This window comes from Pholcus phalangioides, unplaced genomic scaffold, assembly GCF_987345545.1.
Source record: "Pholcus phalangioides strain wild (caught in Gottingen) unplaced genomic scaffold, Ppha-v1.0 ptg000012l_1, whole genome shotgun sequence".
NCBI lineage: Eukaryota > Metazoa > Arthropoda > Arachnida > Araneae > Pholcidae > Pholcus > Pholcus phalangioides.
Window position 1 is genome coordinate 870,199 of NW_028301605.1, and position 21,778 is coordinate 891,976.

The 21,778-nt window shown below is 38.0% G+C and overlaps 1 protein-coding gene across 1 annotated transcript; it reads left to right on the forward strand.

Moving 5' to 3' along the window:
* The first annotated feature begins 2,405 nt into the window (after positions 1 to 2,405).
* LOC149079117 (uncharacterized) lies at positions 2,406 to 2,897 on the forward strand. Its single transcript, XM_089240407.1, has one exon. It carries the CDS (start codon positions 2,406 to 2,408, stop codon positions 2,895 to 2,897), a length of 492 nt encoding a protein of 163 aa, XP_089096533.1.
* Positions 2,898 to 21,778: the final 18,881 nt, after the last annotated feature.

The window sequence follows — 21,778 nt, forward strand, 5'->3', positions numbered from 1 at the left end:
CGAAAGACAATTTGAAATAGAAGATCTTCATTCACCCACACGAACCCTTCAACGTTGCAAAGGAAAATCACATTCCTGGTGTACTCACAATTACACTCAGTATACTTCGGTGATATTAATGTTGGGCCATGTTAAACAATGATTTCTTGTGGCTCTTCGCATGGTGGTTCGTATCTCCAGTTCAAATATTTTAAGTCTGGAGTAGAAGTGATATCCAAGTGCCAGATAAAAATGTCACAACGAAGACAGCCTGTTTCGAACTCATCAAACCTCTGAATGTGTCTAAGCGGGATAGTTTATTCATCTTTGAACCGAGTATGTTTTCAGTGTCCAATGAAATAATTTGGGCTCAGCTCTGGGTCAGTAAGCCCACCTCCTCAAAACCCGGCACCAACTGGCACAGTGACTAGAAAAATACTAGCCCGTGATACCATTGCCACGACGATGTTAAAGTGTAAGTGGCTGAGCAACTAACCTCCAATGATGCGAGAGATATTCGAGAACACAAAGGGTTCTCGACTCAACCAGCCAGGAGATCAAGGTACTCGGCACCTCGCTGATCCACAGAGCTGAGACCCAATCTAACCGGGATGACAACAAACAACAAAAAACATCAAACTAAAACAGTGGGTTATCCCCGCAAAGCTGCCTAACCATGTCAATGCCCAAAACATGTCCCGGAAACCTGTGACACTTACCTGAATCTATGTTAGGCCTCAGAGAGGCCTTTCCTAGGAAAAATACGCAGAAGCGACTTACAGGTGTGAAATTTCCAACGAGAATGATCATCAACAGACGACGGTTCAATACTTCCAACGTTTACTGTTCGTAAATCCACTGCTCAACAATTAAAAGCATTGCGTTTATTGCATGGTATTGTTGTTACCACATGATCTGGATACAACCACTTACGCTGCTCAAAGCCACAGCCTTTTATTGCATCTATTTCTAGACCAAGATAAGCTAGTTAGATGACTAGTGCGACTTTCCCTCTGTTTTTCGTCAATGAGGATTTTTCAGCGATTTTAGTGATAGTTGACATCTTTACTTGTCATTGTGAATTTTTTCTAGAATGATAATAATAATTTGAAATAATTAATTTCAGAAATATTGAAAAAAAGCAGTTTCAGAATTATGGAAACAATTGAAAGAAAATTATTTACAAAATTATTAAGAACGTTTTTCTCCATAATAATTGAAAAATATATATATTTGAAGAAATTATTATTCAAATTAGAAGGATTTATTGAAAAACAATTTTTTTCTAGAATTATCGAAAACATTTCTTCAGAATTATTGAAAAGTATTTCCCAAATTTGTTGAAAACTATTTCCAGGATTCATGAAGAATCATATTTAAGTAAAAAATATTAATTTTAGATAATTGATAGAAATTTATATTTGATGAAATTTTTTTTTTTAATTTATGAAAATTCACATTCACTTGAATTTATGTTAATTTTCAAATCTTCATAAATAACAGATTAATATTAGAATAAATGAAATTAATGAGTATATATCTGAGCATTTAAAATAAAATGCTCAGAATGAATAAATAAAATTTTCCAAAGTATAAGGACCCTATGTTTGATTCAAATCCCTTTCCCCTATTTTGCTCACCCATTAAGACACCACTATGGGAATATAGGTACCACAGTATGAGTTGGTCCTGGGGATACATGAAATAATTGTTTTCGCTCGCTGTGTCTGAAAAGCTTGTGGTGTCTCACGCAGACGACCCCCCAAGAGTCGGGTCAACGACCTCGAGCGTGTCACGTGATCCCGGGTACTGGAGACGACCGTCTGGAAAACAGCAGAGCAGAGAGTCACTGCACACGAAAGCGTGAGGTTCGAAAATTTCTATGCCTGTCTTACTTTTTCATTAACCCAGATAATCATGTTTGTGTCGTCGTAATAAATGTTTATTCCGAAGCTGTGGCTCTGTGTAGTGACTCCGCAGTGGTGACCAGCGACGTTTAGGAACATTAACCATAAAAAAAAGTCCATCTTCATTGAAGATTTAATCTCATGCATTTTCGGAAATTTTCTTCTTTCCGAGCCTCCATTATGTCTCTGGTTACGACGACTAGATTCTTCCCTCAAACAGGCCCCTGAAGAACAGACCCCTCTCGCCCACGCATCATCGTCTGCTCTTTTTCTCTCCTGGTGTGTGACCTCCTCCTCCTCTCTCTCTCGTCTTCTCTTTTTTTCTCTCTCTCTCTCCCGTTGGAGCTGAGCGATGGCGGAAGAAAATGCTCAAGTTTCGAGGATTGGACTTCGATTACCTCCGTTTTGGAAATCGAATGTGCAACTATGGATTCAACAGTGCAACAGTGCTTTTCAACTCAGTGGAATCACTAACGATGATACGAAGTATGCAGCCTTGGTCTCTTCCTTGGGCGGAGAATGCCTGTCTCGGATCTGATATTAAATCCTCCGGCAATCAACCGCTATCAAGCCTTGTCGGATCGCCTCATAAAGGAGTTCGCTGCTACGGAACATCAAAAAGTCAAGGAACTTTTGAACGAGCTACAGCTGGGTGATCAAAAGCCAAGTCAACTGCTGCGAAAGATGAAAGAACTCTCCGGCAACAAAGTCACTGACGAGTTCTTGCGCACCTTGTGGATGCAACGATTACCGCAAAATATTCAAGCAGTGTTATCGGTTTCCAGTGAGCCATTAGTTCAACTTGCTGTCCTAGCCGACAAAGTGGCTGAAGTCACTACCCAAAATTACGTGTGTCACCAACAGCGACGAGCTAGGCGTTCCACATCTCGTTCAAGTCGAGCACGGGATATCTGCTTCTATCACAACAAGTTCGGTGAGAATGCCCGCTACTGCCGTCAGCCATGTAAATTCCAGAAAAAAAACGACGACCTTCCATCATCGCTGGTATGATGGAATCGGGCAACAAATCCAGCAGGCTCTTCGTGATTGACAGAGTTACGGGTGACCGTTTCCTTGTTGACTCTGGCAGTGAAGTTTCTGTTATCCCGCCTAAAAAAAAGTCGTCAGCACTACATCCAAGTTTCCATTTGTTCGCCGCAAACAACAGCAAGATTCTTGCATATGGTTCCACGGTCAAGAAACTGGATTTAGGTCTCCGGAAACCTTTTTCCTCGACATTTCTCGTAGCTGACGTCACTTCACCAATACTTGGAGCTGATTTTCTCAGCAACTTCAACCTAATCGTTGATGTGCGAAACCGACGACTCATCGATTCGCAAACATCATTACGGGTACTCGGATCGATCAAGCCCACAACACAACCTTCCGTCACTACCATTGGAGATTCTGAATACAGTGCTATATTTCAAGAATTCCCAGATGTCCTCAACCCTTCACAGATCGGTAAAACAGTGAAACATGTGACGCGACACCATATCATCACTCGAGGACCACCGGTGGCTTCGAAGCCCCGACGTCTCAATCCAAAAATTCAACAACAGGTGAAAACCGAGTTTGAATTCCTTTTGGAACAAGGGATTATCCGGCCCTCCAAAAGCCCTTGGAGCTCTCCGTTACATATCGTGCCCAAGGCAGATGGTACTGTACGTCCTGTCGGTGATTATCGTCGTCTAAATAGTGTTACGGAATTTGATTCTTACCCGATACCCCATATTCAAGACTTTTCTCTAGAATTGCATGGTAAGTCTATTTTTTCTAGACAAGACATCTTCATGGCATACCATCAGATTAGCATTGCCGAAGAAGATATACCAAAAACCGCAATCACAACCCGTTGGGGTTTATTCGAGTATACAAGATTGAGCTTCGGTCTCGTAAATGCCGCTCAAACTTTTATGCGGTTCATGCATGAAATATTACGATGTTTACCATTCTGCTATGTATATCTTGATGACATTCTATGCTTTTCTGAACTTCTAAAGAGCAAATCAGCTTTGCAACTGAAGAAAGTATTTCTTCCAGACGCAGCTAAAGCGCTCTACTGCGATTTATCAACAGGTGCTGTTCGACCTTATATTCCAGAAAAATTTCGATATGATGTGTTTTGGAATATGCACAAACACTCACACCCAGGAATTAGACGCACTATTGATTTGGTCAGAAAGCGATTCATTTGGCCATGTCTAGCTAAAGACTGTGCTAAATGGACAAAAGTGTGCATACCATGCCAAAGATCCAAAGTGCACAAGCACACGAGATCCACACTACAATCGTTTGTGGAACCTACCCAACGATTTCAACATATTCATTTGGATATCATTGGCCCACTGCCCATTTCCGATGGATATTCTTATTGCCTAACAATGATAGACCGGTTTTCACGATGGCCAGAAGCGGTACCTATCCGCGACATCACAGCAACCACGGTAGCTGCAGCTTTTCTTTCCTCCTGGATTTCTCGATACGGCACACCTTTGACAGCAACAATTGATCAAGGTCGCCAATTCGAATCGCAGCTATTCCGAGAGCTGTCCAAATTCATCGGAGCAAAACGGGTTAGAACAACTGGATACCATCCACAAGCAAACGGTATGTTGGAAGAGTGGCATCGCCCTCTCAAAGCCGCGTTGAAATGCAACCAAACCCATAAATGGACTGAAGCATTACCTACAGTTCTACTCGGTCTTCGGTGCTCTCTGAAACAAGATTTGGAGTGCACACCTGCAGAATTACTGTACGGAGAAACTTTACGATTACCTGGTGAATTTTTCCAAGCACGAGCTAATTCCAACTCAACTGACGCTTCCGAGTTTCTACAAATGCTGAGAACTCACGTCCAAACTTTCCAGCCACGACCAATCAAACGGCATGGAGGACATCCTACGTTCACCATGATTTGAAAAATACTTCTCACGTTTTCGTAAGAACTGATAGGGTGAAACGTCCTCTGGAACAGCCATTTGAAGGACCATACAGAGTGATCAGCCGGACCGACAAAGTGTTCAACGTGGACATAAGAGGAAAATCTGTGTCAGTGTCAGTCGATCGGCTTAAACCGGCATTTCTTGTGAATCCGACGGTGGAACCGGAACCTGTATCTCCAAACGTACCAACTGCAGTTACGTCTGACAGACTCGCAGCTGATTCTGCTGTGAAACCAGTCAGAACCACTCGTTCTGGACGTACTGTCCACTTTCCAGATCGTCTACAGTGCTCGTGATCACTGATGCTACTCCATAGTACGCGATCACCTCTTATTACTCGTGATCACTGGGGAGGGAGTGTGTGGTGTCTCACGCAGACGACCCCCCAAGAGTCGGGTCAACGACCTCGAGCGTGTCACGTGATCCCGGGTACTGGAGACGACCGTCTGGAAAACAGCAGAGCAGAGAGTCACTGCACACGAAAGCGTGAGGTTCGAAAATTTCTATGCCTGTCTTACTTTTTCATTAACCCAGATAATCATGTTTGTGTCGTCGTAATAAATGTTTATTCCGAAGCTGTGGCTCTGTGTAGTGGTGCTTACAGCACTCAATAGATCAGGACCTACTTTTTCTTGCAGATTACAAGCAATATAAAATAATAAATCGATAATTGTGCAGTAAAACCCATGTATCGTAAACAAACGAAATTCGCAACTGAAATCCTGGAATAAATCTGCATCATTTGGAATCGAGTAAAATACATTTTGAGGTTGAAAATTTTCAAAATGAGATTTTTGACTCTAGAATGGCCGGAGCAGTCATTTTGACTGTTTTTCGATGTTGAAAACGGTATAATCTCAATAATATTTGGCGTACGCACTGAATTTTTTGTGACTTTCCATTATTTCTGTACTTCTCTTTGTGTGCAAAAATTTGAAGACCTAGAAGGATTTTTTTTTTTTTTTTTTTTTGGAGTCATTGACGTTTATTCCTATAGTTTGTTTCAGGTTAACTTTGCAGTGGAGAGAAAGGTAGAGAGTGTATTCCTTAGCCCCAAAACATAGTTCCCATACATCGGAGGTTTCTGATGATCATTTATATAGAATATTTCAAATTTTTTTATGATTTTGAAAAAGATACTGAAAAAATACCGTTTTGAACCAATGTATATTCGTTTAAAATTTTTAAATTAGAAAAATATTGGTTACCATTATCAAAAATCCATGGCGAGCTCAAGAACATTTTGGCGCGATTTCCAAGAAATTTCCCCCGCCAATATTACTATCGTGCTTTTTTTTTTTTTTTTTTTTGATTGCTCAGAGAGAGAGAGATTATATATATATATTATATCGTCATTTTGTTGAATTTTTTCCGATACAATTTTTCATTCAGTTTTGCATGTAGTTATAGGCCTACACACCCAGACGAATATTCAATCAGGTTTTTTTTTCTCGCGAAAATAACCTCCAACGAATTCAGATATTCACTCATAGATTACAGGAAGTGTCCCTCTTTCACGACAGCGCCGATACCGTTGTGAGAGGCTCTCTTTATGGGGGTACGTTCGTGACCTTCGAAAGTAACACTTTCACCTACGTGAGTGTCACTCACGTAGGTCACGGTAGGTTACGGTTCCAGACCCCCCCCCCCTTTTTTTTATATCTATTTCTTGCCGTGTTCGTAGGATAGGGGTGGTTTCTGAATTCCGATAGCGGAGGGTGTTGACATAAGTAATGTCTCTTTTTCACCCACACCAACTTCCTCCCCCACAGCAGAGGCTGTTCCTCCAGATGACCCTTTAGTGTCTCTCCAGATAAATATAAATAAGCAAGAGAGAAAGACCCACAATGGTTTAGGCTTGCAGTGTATTTTTTTCTTCTGTGACAGTTGTATCTTGCTTTTCACCAGAGATAGACACGCTAAAACGTTCTCCGTTCTTTTTGGCAATAATGCATAAAGCACGTTATTGAAAAAGAAGAGGAATTTTGGATTGCAGGTGGCCTGATGGAACACATGTTGGAGCAACAACAATTAATAAGTAATAGAGAATCAGATTTCTACAAGAGGCGAGAGAGAATCAGAGAATCTACAACGTCAAGTGAGGATTCCATAGAATGGGAATCCGTGAAAAATGACTAAAACTGTAGTGATAATAAGTGCCATCGACGTATATGCGTTCGGGTGGATGAGCGGCGGAAATTTCGGCAAGAAAAGTGAGTAAAAGAATTCAAAATTTTGCCTTATCATTTTTATTATTATTATTATTTGGGGCTATTCCCAAATTCAAACGTGAAAACCGGGTTAATAGGAGTTACTGAGATACTTTTCAATAAAAAAAAAATGATTTCAAAAACCGCAACTTTGATTTCTGAAAGTATCGACAGTGATTTTTTTTTTTCATTAGCTAATTTTTTGTTACTAACTGACTGCAATTTTTTCTACAAGCATTACATTAGACGTAAAAAATATTTTTTTCTGCGCGATTGGCGAGAATCAGCCATACCTTACCGAGGCCGCGCATCGATACATAGGTTAAGAGGCTTTCGTTGTCATAGCAACGAGTGATGCGGTTCCCTCGTAGCTTCCTCTTCACTGCAAAGTTAACCTGAAACGGACTATAGAACGGCCAAGGGCAGCCTTTCTGACTACTATATGTAACTTGTATATGTTTTCTCGTTGAGGATACGGTGTATGTACTTTTAGCTTTTAGGTTTATACCCCCATCATTCGCTGATGGCACACGCAGCACAACACGTTTTCATTAGTAGAAAACAAATAAAAAATAATTATAATATTTTATTGCATCATGTTACTCGGCTAGCTAAAAAGGTCATTCGTGGGGACAGCATGAATTCAATGTTTTCGCAATTAAAATGCCATTTCTTTTTTAGGTATAGCCTTTAATATCAAGAACATTTTTCCTGTCGGGGAAAAGCATCTGTTTTTTTTATGATCGTTCACCTGATATGCTCAGTTTTTGTTTTCATAACTCTCCATGTAGCATGAAAGCCGCTTTGGAAGCATCCTAGGAAACAGGTTCATTCATAGTATGCAGAAATAACTCTTATATAGAAGACGGGCGCGTTTAAACATTAATGATATTGTATCAGTACTAAATGTATTTTGGGGAATCAATCGGAGGCTGAGGATACCTACGATGCTCCCAGAACTCTGACAATGAAGATCATGGTTTTCTGTTATATCCACCCAAAAAAGTGGATGTATTGTAATTCCAAAAGTAACTAATCTTTCGCAGATAATACTGATGGAAAACCAAGATGAACCGGTATTTATATATACAGTGGAACTTAGCTTAACGAGCAATTCGCATTACGAGCAAAAATTTCGAGCTTTGTTCAATTATCTTCCCGTTGTCGCAACTAAGCTGATGGTTTTTCGCTTTCGTCCACACACGTGATGCGAAATTGTGGGTAATAATCTCCCCTACAGTCTCCGGTCAGCGTGGTTAACTCGAAAAAATAAACTTCCGTACGAATGTGACTGTCTACGATATGAAACTAGATGCATCATCGCAACCACGCGTATGTGCTGCACTTAAAGCATTCTTTAATTGTGCTTGACAAAACTGTGGGCTGATTCTATTATTGAACGTGATTTTAAGGGGCGTTACAGCGCAAGAATAAGGAGAAATTGTGTCCTTGGGAGAAGATCATGGGACTGGAGGTTCATGAGCCCCTCATTCAAGAAATAGTGGTAGAATATGGTCATATCCACACAGGCGAACAGATGAATCTCCATTACACGCCTCAGCAAGAGAGCTTATGCACGGGATCTCGTCTGAGGAAGACGAAGAGAGAAATGAGGTGTCCCTCACTTCAAATAAGAGATTAAAAGATGTGTTGAACGTGAAATTCTGTGCAAAATTTTTTAAAAGAGAACCACCCCAAATAAAGCTGTAGCAATGCGAGCAATAAATCTGCCAACGGTAGTGCGATTTCTCATTTCCGAAATAACCAAAGAAAGAGGCAAAATCAAGTGTCGTAGAATATGGTTGTTTTCTAAAGTCACACAAAAAGAGTACAGAAGAAGTGAGTCCTTAAGTCACCCTAACCCAGCGGTTCTAAACCTTTTTTTGACCCACGGAACCCTTGCCAGTTTATAATTTCTATGGCGGAGCCCCGTAGGCCTATTTTTTATTCATTCATCAAAGTTACTGACTTATTTTTATTATTCAAAAATATTAATAATAATTATTTTTTTCAAATTTACTGGTTTTTTTTTATTTTCCTCGAGAGGCCGCGGAGACCCTGGCAGTTTACACGGAGCCCTTAGAGCCCCGCGGAATACCGGATGGGAAACGGTACCCTAAACGATAGTCTTCCTCTCTCTATTCAAGGATTACGTCACTCTCCGCTATCCATAGAAAGGTTTTTAACAACGAAAGATAGAATATTCAACTGCCCCTGCGGGGAATCCAACCCACGTCTCCTGTCTCAATCCTCTCTCTGGTGGCTTAGAGTAAGTTGATTTGTGCATACATTATCGTTATTGTATATTTATTTATGACATTATCATATTTACTTCATTGTATTATTTATTATACTATTTTGCGTTATTGAATGAATAGCGTTTTTATTAGTAATTTTAATGTGAATGAATAATTTTGGAACGAATTATCCAAGTTTCCCTTGTTTCCTACGAAGAAGTTTGATTCGAATAACGAGTACATTGACAGAACGGAGTAAGCTCGTTAACCGAAGTTCCACTGCATTTTTAAATTTGTATTCTCTTTATAAATTAACTTGCAGAATGAAATTTCGGTAGTGCGTTTGTTTTTCCCTCAAAGTGCAAATTTATGGTGACATAATATTACATGTTATCTATAGAGCGCGCGAACAACTAAATAGTCTGAATAGGAAAGACTGAAACACATGCATCCAAGTACACATAATCAAAACGAAACGATGTACGATGTGATGTTAATACAATGTTTGATCCATGTCTTTTTCATTGTGAATCTTGTCAGCAACTGCCCTCTATATTTTCATATATAGAGTTGGATAATCATTTTATAGACACACACACATGCTGTATACTTGGAAAAAGGTAAATTTCTTCAAAAATTTTTCTAAAAATTTAGAGTGATTAAATAAATTATTCAAAACGGAAGCAGAACTCAAAATTACTGCCAGGGCCCTTATATATAGTTAGTTATACGGTATAGTCCGGCCTTTCTAGTCTAAACATTTTTCAGATGTTTTTTTTTATTATTTATTCGCGTTACAAACATGTGCCATGAATGCAAATGTCATCAATAAAGCAAGAAAAGTTGTCATTCGCGATACCGCTATGGTAAGCGCGCGGTCAGATTTAATACAATGAAACTACCAGTTACGACACGCAATATTTTACATCCACCATCATTTGACGCCATCATTGATTAAGTAATAGTCTCATAGGGCTTTCGAAGAGAAACAATCAGGCTTTGCATAGCCAATAATAATTAAGGCTCTATGGTACACTTCCGTCAAAACGCAATGCAGAAGAAATTCTCGCTTGATACTCGAACAACTGACTGCACATGGATCTCTGTGAATGAATTAAATTCTTCACTAACATAAGACCCTCCCCACACTGCTTGACTTCGATCACTGGATCCTGTTGAGCCAACCCATTAAGACCCGCCACTATGTGGCGTGTATCTCGGGATTCATGAATTCCTTTTTTTTTTGCCCGCACTGTCAGAAAAAATCACACTACAGTCATTTGGTGCTTACCATAGGCGGAGATAGATTTGTAAGTCTGAAAGGGGCACGGTCATTATTGTTGGGGGGGAGGCACGATAATGATGATGTCAATTCATATATACATAAATACATTAGATCACTCGACTCTACCTTTTCTCACGCTGGTGGAGGGCAACGCCCGCCCCCCCCCCCTGGTATCTTCGCCCATGGTGCTTATGAAAGCTAATTAGACTGGAATGCAAAAATATTCAGCTGATTTTAACAGAAAAAAAAACCCGGAAAAAACACAAATGAGTTCCAAACTGCTTAATAAAATTTCCAGACACACCCATCCTCCGGGAACGCTTCGATATCTCAATGAGATTGGAAGCGGGGTGTGTTTGGTTTTCAAAGGTCAAAGTTCCAAACTTACACTGAAGTTCCAAAAGTCATGCGATACCTCTTAATATCGTGTGGGACCTCCCAGGGCCGTCTTTAGGGCATCATGGGCCTCCGGGCCAAGTGATTTTTCTGACGCCCCACCAGGTAAATTCTCATTTTTGTGAGGCATCTCTCCTCCTGAGGCCCCCGGGCCGTTTCCGGGTGGGCCCATGAGTTAAGACGGCACTGGACCTCCTTTTACCTGGCGAAGTGCAATGAATGAATGAACGCCAGGGTCTGCCACCGGACTTATCCCGTTGCCGAGATCTCTTCCAGCTCAGCTTCGTGGCAGAGTCTGGAACAAAGTGAGTGTGTGTATACACACTCACTTTGTGTGTATACACTAACAGTCTGAGTGTGTAGCTAGTGTTGTGTATGATACTTCAGTGTTGCCATCTATACTTCAAATTGTGAGTGAAGTGAAATGATTGAATATTTGTAACGTTGTAGGCCTGTTGCTCTCTGTGGCGAGACTTTTTAACGGGGAGATCGGCTCGCATTCGCGCCTTGAAGATGGGAACCACAGAAAACCAACTTCAGCCGACCACCAGTGTGGGGTTCGAACCCGAATCCTCGCATCACGAGTCCGCCACTATAACCACTCGACCACCACACCGGCCCTCGCGAAGTGCAGCAATATTTAAGAGGTAACCCATGACTTTTGGCACTTCAGTGTATATTTTATAAACGTGCAAAATGTTGAATCCTCAAATCAAGTAATCATGAATCTACATAATTTTTGATACTATCCGAAATGATAGAAAATAAATTTTGACATCGTAATTTACGTCATTTATTTTTCTTCATACACGTCGCAAACATGTGTCATGAATACAAACTGCTATCAATGACGCAATAAGAGTTGTCAATCCTGACACCACTTCGATAAACGGTCCGATTTAACGCTATTACCTCACCCAATAGCCTGTCACCTCAATACTCACGTGACCGAATTCCATAGTAAATCGTTCGTATTATCGAGTGAGTGATATTTATTTCGATCACGGTTTTTGTTCGATAACTGCCAGGAATCTTAACGCACAACAAAATTACTTCTGTAGCGTTTATTGCAATAAAAATATATTTTGTTTTATTACGGCATCGACCACATTTTGCATATTTTTCAAGATAAAAAGTAGAAAATAAATTTTCTTTTGTGTCGTTAATCTTTATCACGTAGAGAAATAACGATGACAGCTGCCACAAGTAATTTTATACAAAAGAAAATTTTCCAATGTGTGGTTTAAGAAAGTTTTCTTTAGGGTTCCCTCCCTTCCCCCTTCCCGATCAAAGGTAGCTGAAGAAGAGCAACTTCATGTCGAGGAAAGGGTCTTATTTATGTATAAGTTTTCGAAAAAGTTTTCGAGGAATATTTTCATTATCATTAAAAGACATATTTTCAGAGTTAGTGAAAACATTTCCAGAATTAGTAACAAATATTTTCAGAAATAAATTCAGAAATATTTTCAGAAATATTGAAAGAAATAAATTCAGAAATATTTTCAGAAATATTTTCAGAAATTTTGAAAGAAATAATTTCAGAAATATTTTCAGAAATAATTTCAGAAATATTTTCAGAAATAATTTCAGAAATATTTTCAGAAATAATTTCAGAAATATTTTCAGAAATAATTTCAGAAATAATTTCAGAAATATTGAAAGAAATATTTTCAGAAATAATTTAAGAAATATTTTCAGAAATATTTTCAGAAATATTTTCAGAAATATTTTCAGAAATAAATTCAGAAATATTTTCAGAAATTTTGAAAGAAATAATTTCAGAAATATTGAAAGAAATATTGAAAGAAATATTTTCAGAAATATTGAAAGAAATATTTTCAGAAATATTGAAAGAAATATTTTCAGAAATATTGAAAGAAATATTTTCAGAAATATTGAAAGAAATATTTTCAGAAATATTGAAAGAAATATTTTCAGAAATATTGAAAGAAATATTTTCAGAAATATTTTCAGAAATATTTTCAGAAATATTTTCAGAAATATTTTCAGACATATTGAAAGAAATATTTTCATAAATTTTGAAATAAATATTATCCGAATTCTTCAAATAAATAATTTCAGATTTAACTAAATGAAGAATATTTCCAAACTTAAAGAAGAATATTCCAGAGAAAAACATCCAGAGTTAGTTAAAATCCATACGTAGTGAAAATACAAGTTTTGTTAGGGCTCCAATGTCTGAAAAGGGTGCTCATGAGAACTGACTAGAGCGGGACCTAAAATTTACAAAATAATAAATGCACAATTTCACAGTTACAAGCTACCATTTATCAAACCAAAGAAAATTCTCAATTCACAAATCAAGTAATGAACCTTCATAATTTTTGACAACCAATGATCGATTAAAATATATTTTGACATTGAAAATTTTCAAAATGAAATTTTAAAATTCATATCTCATATTTTTTTTTCTTTATTCACGTCCACAAAAATTTGTCATGAATACAAATCGCTATTAATTATGAAGCAAATCCATTCCGGTTACCGCTTCCACAAGACAAGTCTACAAAGTAACATGAAAAATTTAGTTGTTTTCAATTCACTTTTGGGTGCCGATTCCATATCTGACCTTAGAAAATCGCTATCACGTCTAGTTTTTGTATTGTATGACATTTAATTTTGAATAAATTTACATATTTAGGTTGTGAAATGATGCTGGAAATCGTATTTATATTTTTTGCCATGTAAAACACTTGGGGAATGGCAACACTGATTTTATCTCTAATTGCAAATGGATTGTCCATTTTTTTTAACTGAAAGAGAAACACGCGCTTCATGTTTATGCCCAAAAATGGAACTAAGTAAATGTTACAGATGCATCAATGTTACAAATGAGTTTTGCTGCCACCATTTCATACTAAAGTGGGACTGATAACAGGTGTACTCGGGGTGGAGGGCATGGGGCTTTTGTCCCTCCCAAGACGATCATTTTAACAATGTCATATAAATTGTAAAAATTAAACACGAAAGAATAATAAAATACCTTTATCAGCTATTTTAATAAATTTCTGTCAATTTAAATAATTTTGATCATTGATGATGAATAATTTATCTGGAAGAAAATCCTTGTGAAACCACCTCCTCCAATTGCAACCCCTCCTAAGTCGATCCTGCGTACGGCCCCTGAGGCCGATGCGATGAAAAACATTATGAAGGTTATGCAAAATTCTGGCCCAGGTTTTTGGATCCTAAAATAATTGTTTTTTTGAAATCAAATGAAGCAAAACTAAAAGAAGAAGCATTTGTAAAGTACATGTGCACTCTATGGATATAAGTATGTATAAGAGGTAAAAAAGTGCTATTTCATGTACGACAATGAATGGATCTCTCAGGACCGTCATTTCAACTTTTTCCAGGAGGGGGGCGGAGGGCAAAGAACATGTACTAAAGGTACGCATATATATATATACCATTTGTAGTGTATTTTCTAAAGCCAGGGGGCGGCCTCCCCCTGCTCCCCCAAATGACGGGCCTAAATGACGGATCCATTCAATGGATATGATAAAATAACTATCGAATAAATGTATTATAGTGTTCCGGATAATTTTTCACAAGACTTAGAGATTGCAAATCAAGAAGCGATTCGACGGACAAACACAGATTTATTTACAGAACAGCAATTTATATACACGTATTTATCAGCTAATCAGAGAGCGAACAACTTTCTCGCAAAGTTAAACCACAACTGCCTTTTCATCGAGTCTCTCTCTCTCTCTCTATCCTGGAATCCTGCGATCGCTTCATAGCTCCGGTCGAAACTTCGAGAAAAAGAACATTCCACAAATTTCTATTTCATAGTACCAGGTTTGTGGCGCCACTGTCTGGACGGGCGTAAGCTTCTGGAAGCTTCTGTCCAACCCTCCACCAGTTCTTCGCCAATCGCATTCCTTTGCGCAATACCGAAACCGGTGTCAACAGATTTTGATATTTCTGAGAGCAATCGAACAAATCGCCTCGTCTATCGTCTATAGATCGTAACAATAGTTTGTTATTAAGAATATGCTAATTACAACCATTAATTAACCAGTTCTATTCAAGATGTGGAATTTTTTCATAGTATACTATATGTACTTTGAAAATTTGTCATCATACGTACAGAGAAATCTGTAGGTGTTATATTTGAGTTCAGACTCCAAAATTAGTATAGAAAAACTTATTTCGCTCATGTTAGAGAAAAAAAAAGTTGCAAAAATTGTTGACCTGTGTAATCGGTCCGAAGTAATGCAATTGCCTCACCAAATAACAAGTAATATAAGTCACTTGAATAATAATAAGTATTATAAACAAGTACCAAATAACAAGGTAAATCATTCAACCATAACACTTCACTCATAGTTAGTAAAACTGGGGGCAGATGACAGCACTACACATAACAAGCATTACACAGAAACAAACTTTACGTCAGGTTGCACTACACGTACACGCACATTCCCGCATGTACCTATTCGTTGGGGGGTTCCGCGGGGGGGGGGGTGCATGTGTGGTGTAGCAGTAGTAGGTAGGGGCTCAGGGATCCATGATGTTCTTAAGTCAGCCGCCTCGTTGGGCGGTTTGCCTGTTGTGGCGTTGTATTTGTATTTGTATTTGTATAAGTAATATAAGTCAAGCGCCCGAATTCCCCACCAAATCATTCGTAATATGAAAAATCCGTCGTTCAGTAGTACTTATTTTGATCACAATTCTTTTGTTCAGTAACTGCCGGAAAACACACACACATCAGAATTACATCTAGCATTAATTCCAATAATTTTCAATCTGATTATTTCCAGTGACATCACCCACATTTTGTATATTATTTTAAGGACAAAAAAAAAAAAGCAGCAAGAAAATAAATATTCTTTTCTGTCGTCAGTCGTTATCACGTAGAGATATAACGATGGCAGCTGCCACAGGTAATTTCCCACCATAGAAAAATGCCCAACGTATGCTTTAAGAAAGTTTTCTTGAGATTTTTTTTCATTTTTTTCGATCAGAGAAAGCTAAAGAAGAGCAACTTCTTGTCCAGGGAAAAGGTCTCACTTATTTATGTGTCACCATTCGAAGCAGTTTTTGAGAAAATTACGCGCCATTTTCTTATTTTTTGTCCTATATATATATATATATATATATATATATATAGAGTTTCTACCTCGGCTAGCTATTCACATTGAGAAATCTTCCTTTTCTATTCGCTTATGTGTTCTTTTTTGGAGAGAGAAGAGGAGAAAAACTTTTTTTTTTGAAATGAAATGGACCAAATGTATCATAACTTCTCGTCATGACCATAATTCATGGAACGGAGTTCTTCATACTGGGAAAATATTAAACTAAGAAAAAAATAATATAAAATTGGAGGTAAAAATAAACTGCCTGCCGCATCATCTAGGGGAAGAAAACCTTACGAGTTAGTCGATATAGTGGAAAAATATTTCTTTATTTCATTTTTTTCTTTTTTTGATTTTTCATCTCCTCCTTCTCCATTTTTCGCTTAATGTCTTTCTAATGGCTCGAAAAGTGAAAATAATACCGAAAGTGCTCACCGCTTCGAATTATATTTCTCTACGAAAAACTTATCTTCTGTTTAAGGAAGAAGGAAAAAAAGAATGTCAACTTTTATGAAATCGAAAGCAAATAAAGTTTGTTTTCAAAAGAATTCTTAGAATTTTTTTTTTAGAAGATTTTCCTGTATTTTTGGAAGAAGATAAATACGACTGTTGATATCGAATTTGCATAATTTTCTAAGGAATGAACGCGTTTGTGTCGAGAGGAAAAAAAAAAGTAAATATTTGCATTTTCTATGTGACCGCTCATCAGGATAACGAATCGTTGGAAATTTTTTTTTTTGGAGTTGCTTTGTCTTTAGTTTTAGAAAAAAAATTTTTGGAAAAATTTCCTTTCATTAATTTGACGGAAAATTTATGCATTAAAAATGATGGGGGCCGATGGGTTTTGTTTTGTTTGGTAGTGGAGTTAATGAAGCTCTAACTCATGGAATACAGATACTGAATGGTATTTGATGAACTTGCCAATGGGATGAGAATGGAAACTACTTGGTGCTCGCTTCACCTGTAGAGACCACAGACAGCACTCAGAAAAAATTCCGCCAAGCTAAATGGAATGCTTTCTCACAGACTTTATAACTATTTCTAGATGTTGTACAAATTTGTTGCTAAATTTTATTCTTGTTACACTCAACCAAACTAATCTTATGTGGTTTCACAGTTGAAAATAGATAAGAATTATAGAATTACTTTGTCTTAAGTTTCAGATATTTTTAGGGAAAAATCATGAATTTGACGGAGACTTAATGCATTAAAAATGAGGAATTAATGGTTTTTTTTGTTCAGTAAAGTTAACTAACTGACAAAGTGAAGCAAATTGAAATACACCAAGTTGTATTTGATCGACTTACCATATGACATTCAATACTTAATGAAATCATTAGTTAACATGATAGGGAAGATGTCATATATTTGTTACGGAGAATGTGATAAATCGAATATTGTACATAATAACTGGATACTTTTACTGACAAATATACAACGTACCCAATCATCGTTGGTAAATTTGATAAATACTGAAAATATTTTCACTTTTACTGGCGATTATGCATAATACCGTATTGGTGAATTTTATAAGTATGAAAAAAAATCCAAATGAGTCTAGTATGAGTAATGAATATTGTAGAATTTTTTCCAATACAATGATAAAATAATTTTAGGATCGTACCCCAATATAATGATACATGTGTCAATTACCATGTATAATACTGTATATCATATAGTAAGATTTATTATGTTTACCAACGATGCGACGCTTGGGGAATATTCGTAATCAACAGTAAAAGCGATATCTTTTTTAGTAACTATTAAGTTTATCATCGACGTTTCGATAAAACAATGCATAATCACCGTTGAAAGTGAGAAATTTAGGAAAATTTATCAAACTTACCAAAATACTCTTCACTGATAACCAGAATATCCCGGATTTTTATCCCGCCCGTTTTTGGAAATTTTTGACAATTTCCCGTTCCCGAACTCCCGAACATTTCGTAGTGAAATCGAAGAAATCGCTTTTAGCGATCTGTTTTACCCGCAATGTGAAATAATAATAAAAAATACTTGCTGATGTCTTGTCTGTGAGTTTTCGAATTTTCTTCTCCAGGCCCGTTTTTTTCGTTCTATCTCTGAGTCCGTTCAATACCGAGTGTGGGGAAGCAATCGCACCCAAATGAGTAACAGTTTCTGTCAAAGTAATTTCAAACTTCAAAAACTGGGATGAAAAAAATATAGTGCCACCATCTTGGCTGCGTTTTAAGTACTACTACTTTTAAGTCCCGCCAAGTACTACTCCGACATTTTTGGCTGCTGGACGTCACGAACGTGAACTTGAAATACCCACAAACATATACCCACGTTAATATTCCTTACGGAACCTCTATTGTAAAGGGTATCTGTTGGAAAAGTTGTGTTGTTTGTTACACACTGTATTTTCACTCTCAAAACTGGTACAGAATAATTTGTTAACGCCTATTGAGCATTTTTTAAATTGAAACCGTATCTCTACGACAAACGATTGATGAGGTAAAGATTACATTAGCACTTACAGGACACCCTGTATGAACAATGAATAATTCACGGTGATTGATTATTGGTCCAAGACCAAGTAATTACCCAAATATTTTATTCATTGTAACACAACACACACAAAGTATTTTCGAACGGTCAAAGTTGTCGTCATGCCATTTCGAAACATGTCTTTAAATTTTCACCAAGAACATCACAGAGCGGGAAATTGTTCCTTTGGCGTCTTCCTCTTTATGCACTTTAAGTAAAAGAGCGTTTTGAAGACAAGTCTTGAATTTCGACTGGGTCGGAATTCGTTCTAAATGTGCGTATGGAAGTGTTTCAGCTTACGTGTATGTATTTATACATGAGATATTCGGTGCGAAGGGAGGAGAATGAAATCGCATTTCTGTTACTGCGCGTGGCGCATAACGAGAACAGATCAGCAGCTTTTATGACAGTTAAATGGTAACAGCTGTAAACGAAGGGTTCCGAAGTTGATACGATTCCAAAAAATTTCGATTTGGGGGGTTCATTCGTAAATTTAGTTTCGTTTCCATGGTAGGTTCGTTTTTAGCCTTTTAAGAGGAAGCAATCTACAGTCAATATTCGTCATTACGACAACAGTTGTATCGACGCCTCGGCTATAACGTCAATAATTGTTGTTCCAGACTGATTCCCATCGAGAATACTATTGATGAATCTTGCTTGGAACGTCGATAAAAAGAAACCATATGGATATAAGTTGTCCCGACTTTTTTACAAATATGCCCCGGTTTTTCACGAATTTCTAACGAAGACAACTTGACATTTTATTCTTCAAATCAACGATTGAAATGATCCTTCCAACTCAGAAATTACATTGCGATATAATTACGACTGACTGAAGTGGAGCTTTATTTCCCGCGACTGCAGACTTTTCTGTGATTTCAGTATGAGTTAGCGACTTATACTTACTTTTGGCATCATTTTTGGCGATAATTGGCAACATCCCGCATTTTCCCGAATTTCGAAGCCCAATCTCCCGTTTTTTTCTCCAGCAAATATAGTCGGCCTAGAAAAAACGATAAATTTATCGCAAACTTAACTTTTTTCCGTTTCAGTGATTTTTTTTCCCGAGAAATTCCGAAGATTAAAGCTGATCACATCCAGGGAATGTTCGTCTGTTGTTCTATTTATACCTAACGTTCATAAACCGATTCATTGCACGTTTGACGTTCCGACTTGCTGATTGACATGACCAGTGCACGAAACATTTCCGTATTTTCCCCTTCTAGACAAAATTTTTATAAAAATATCCAATTATTTTTCAATAGGGCTCGCTTTAATTTCCAGTTTTTAATGGAAGCAGGAAAGAAGATAAATTTCATCATTCATAAATTGTGTTATAATAAATATGGATATAAATATGCATCTCGCATATTTGCCAAGTTCATTGTTTTCTCGTGAAATGCATTTCACCAGACTTGCTGTAGCATATTGTTTTTTCCCGCAAGGGTCACTTATAAAGAATGTTTGGTTATTCCTGTCGCCATTTGGCAGCATGTTTGGCGAGAATCGGCGAAAGGCCGTATTAATATTTTCCCGATTTCTCGTATTTTTCTCCATCAAAATGGTCACCCGAATCGGAAAGAATGAAAAACTTGATGAAAACTACACACGATTGTCTCTGATTATATTTTTCAAACATCGAATTTATCGAATAAGGTCTTGGAAACGTCGACCATGGATGTAAAAACGCATCGGTTGTAACGAATAAATATTGTACAATTGGCCATTGTCGTTGTAACCGAGTTTGGCTGTATCTGGGGAAAAAAATTAAATTCGTTTGATAATTTTCGAAAGAAAATGATCAGATGTCTCTAATCACCTTCGTTAAATTTCGGGTTTCCACGATGTTTCAAATGTGCGATCGATACAATAAAAATTTAACCAAGTATGTTTGAATAATTGATAACATTATCAATTTTAATGATTTTCATGGCTTCATAATTGTCATTGAAGTGATGTCAGTAAATGTCATTGAATGCTTGAAAAAATATTCAAGTGAAAATTTGGACTGTGTTAATATTACAATGATTTACAAAATAAGCGTCTTATATCTTCTTCAGTTACTTTATATTACACTGAAGAGCCAAAAAAACTGGTACACCTGCCTAATATCGTGTAGGGCCCCCGCGAGCACGAAGAAGTGCCGTAACACGACGTGGCAAGCACTCGACTAATGTCTGAAGTAGTACTGGAGGTAATTGACATCATGAATCCTGCAGGGCTGTCCATAAATCCGCAGGAGTAAGAGGGGGTGGAGATCTCTTCTGAACAGCACGTTGCAAGGCATCCTACATATGTTCAATAATGTTCATGTCTGGAGATTTTGATGGCCAGCGGAAGTGTCTAAAGTCAGAAGAGTGTTCCTGGAGCCACTTTGTAGCAATTCTGGACGTGTGGGGTGTCGCATTGTCCTGCTGAAATTGTCCAAGTCCGTCGGAATGCACAATGGACATAAATGGGTGCAGGTGCTCAGACAGGATGCTTACGTACCTGTCAGAGTCGTATCTAGACGTATCAGGGGTCCCATATCACGCCAACTGCACACGCCCCATAAAATCACAGAGCCTCCACCAGCTTGAACAGTTCCCTGTTGACATGTAGGATTCATGAGATTGCCTCCATACCCGTACACGTCCATCAGCTCGAAGCAAATGGAACTGAGACTCGTCAGATCAGGAGGCAACGTGTTTGCAGTCCTCAACAGTCCAATGTCGGTGTTGTCGGGCCCAGGCGAGGCGTAAAGCTTTGTGTCGTGCAGTCATTAAGGGTACAGAGTGGGCCTTCGGCTCCGAAAGCCCATATCGATGATGTTTCGTTGAATGGTTCGCACGCTGATGCTTGTTGATGGCCCAGCATTGAAATCTGCAGCAATTTGCGGAAGGGTTGAACGTCTGTCACGTTTAATGATTCTCGTGACTCGTTGTTGGTCCCGTTCTTGCATGATCTTTTTCCGGCCGCAGCGATGTCGTAGATTTAACTTTTTACCGGATTTCCGATATTCACGGTACACTCGTGAAATGGTCGTACGTGAAAATCCAAATTTCATCGCTACCTCGGAGATGCCATGTCCCATCTCTCGTGCGCCGACTATAACACCATATTCAAACTCACTTAAATCTCGATAACCTGTGATTGTAGCAGCAGTAACCGATCTAACAACTATGCCAGACACTTGTTGTGTTATATAGGCGTTGCCGACCGCA

Coding starts and splice junctions, on each gene's coding strand:
- LOC149079117 (XM_089240407.1), top strand. CDS start 2,406: ATGCCTGTCTCGGATCTGATATTAAATCCTCCGGCAATCAACCGCTAT.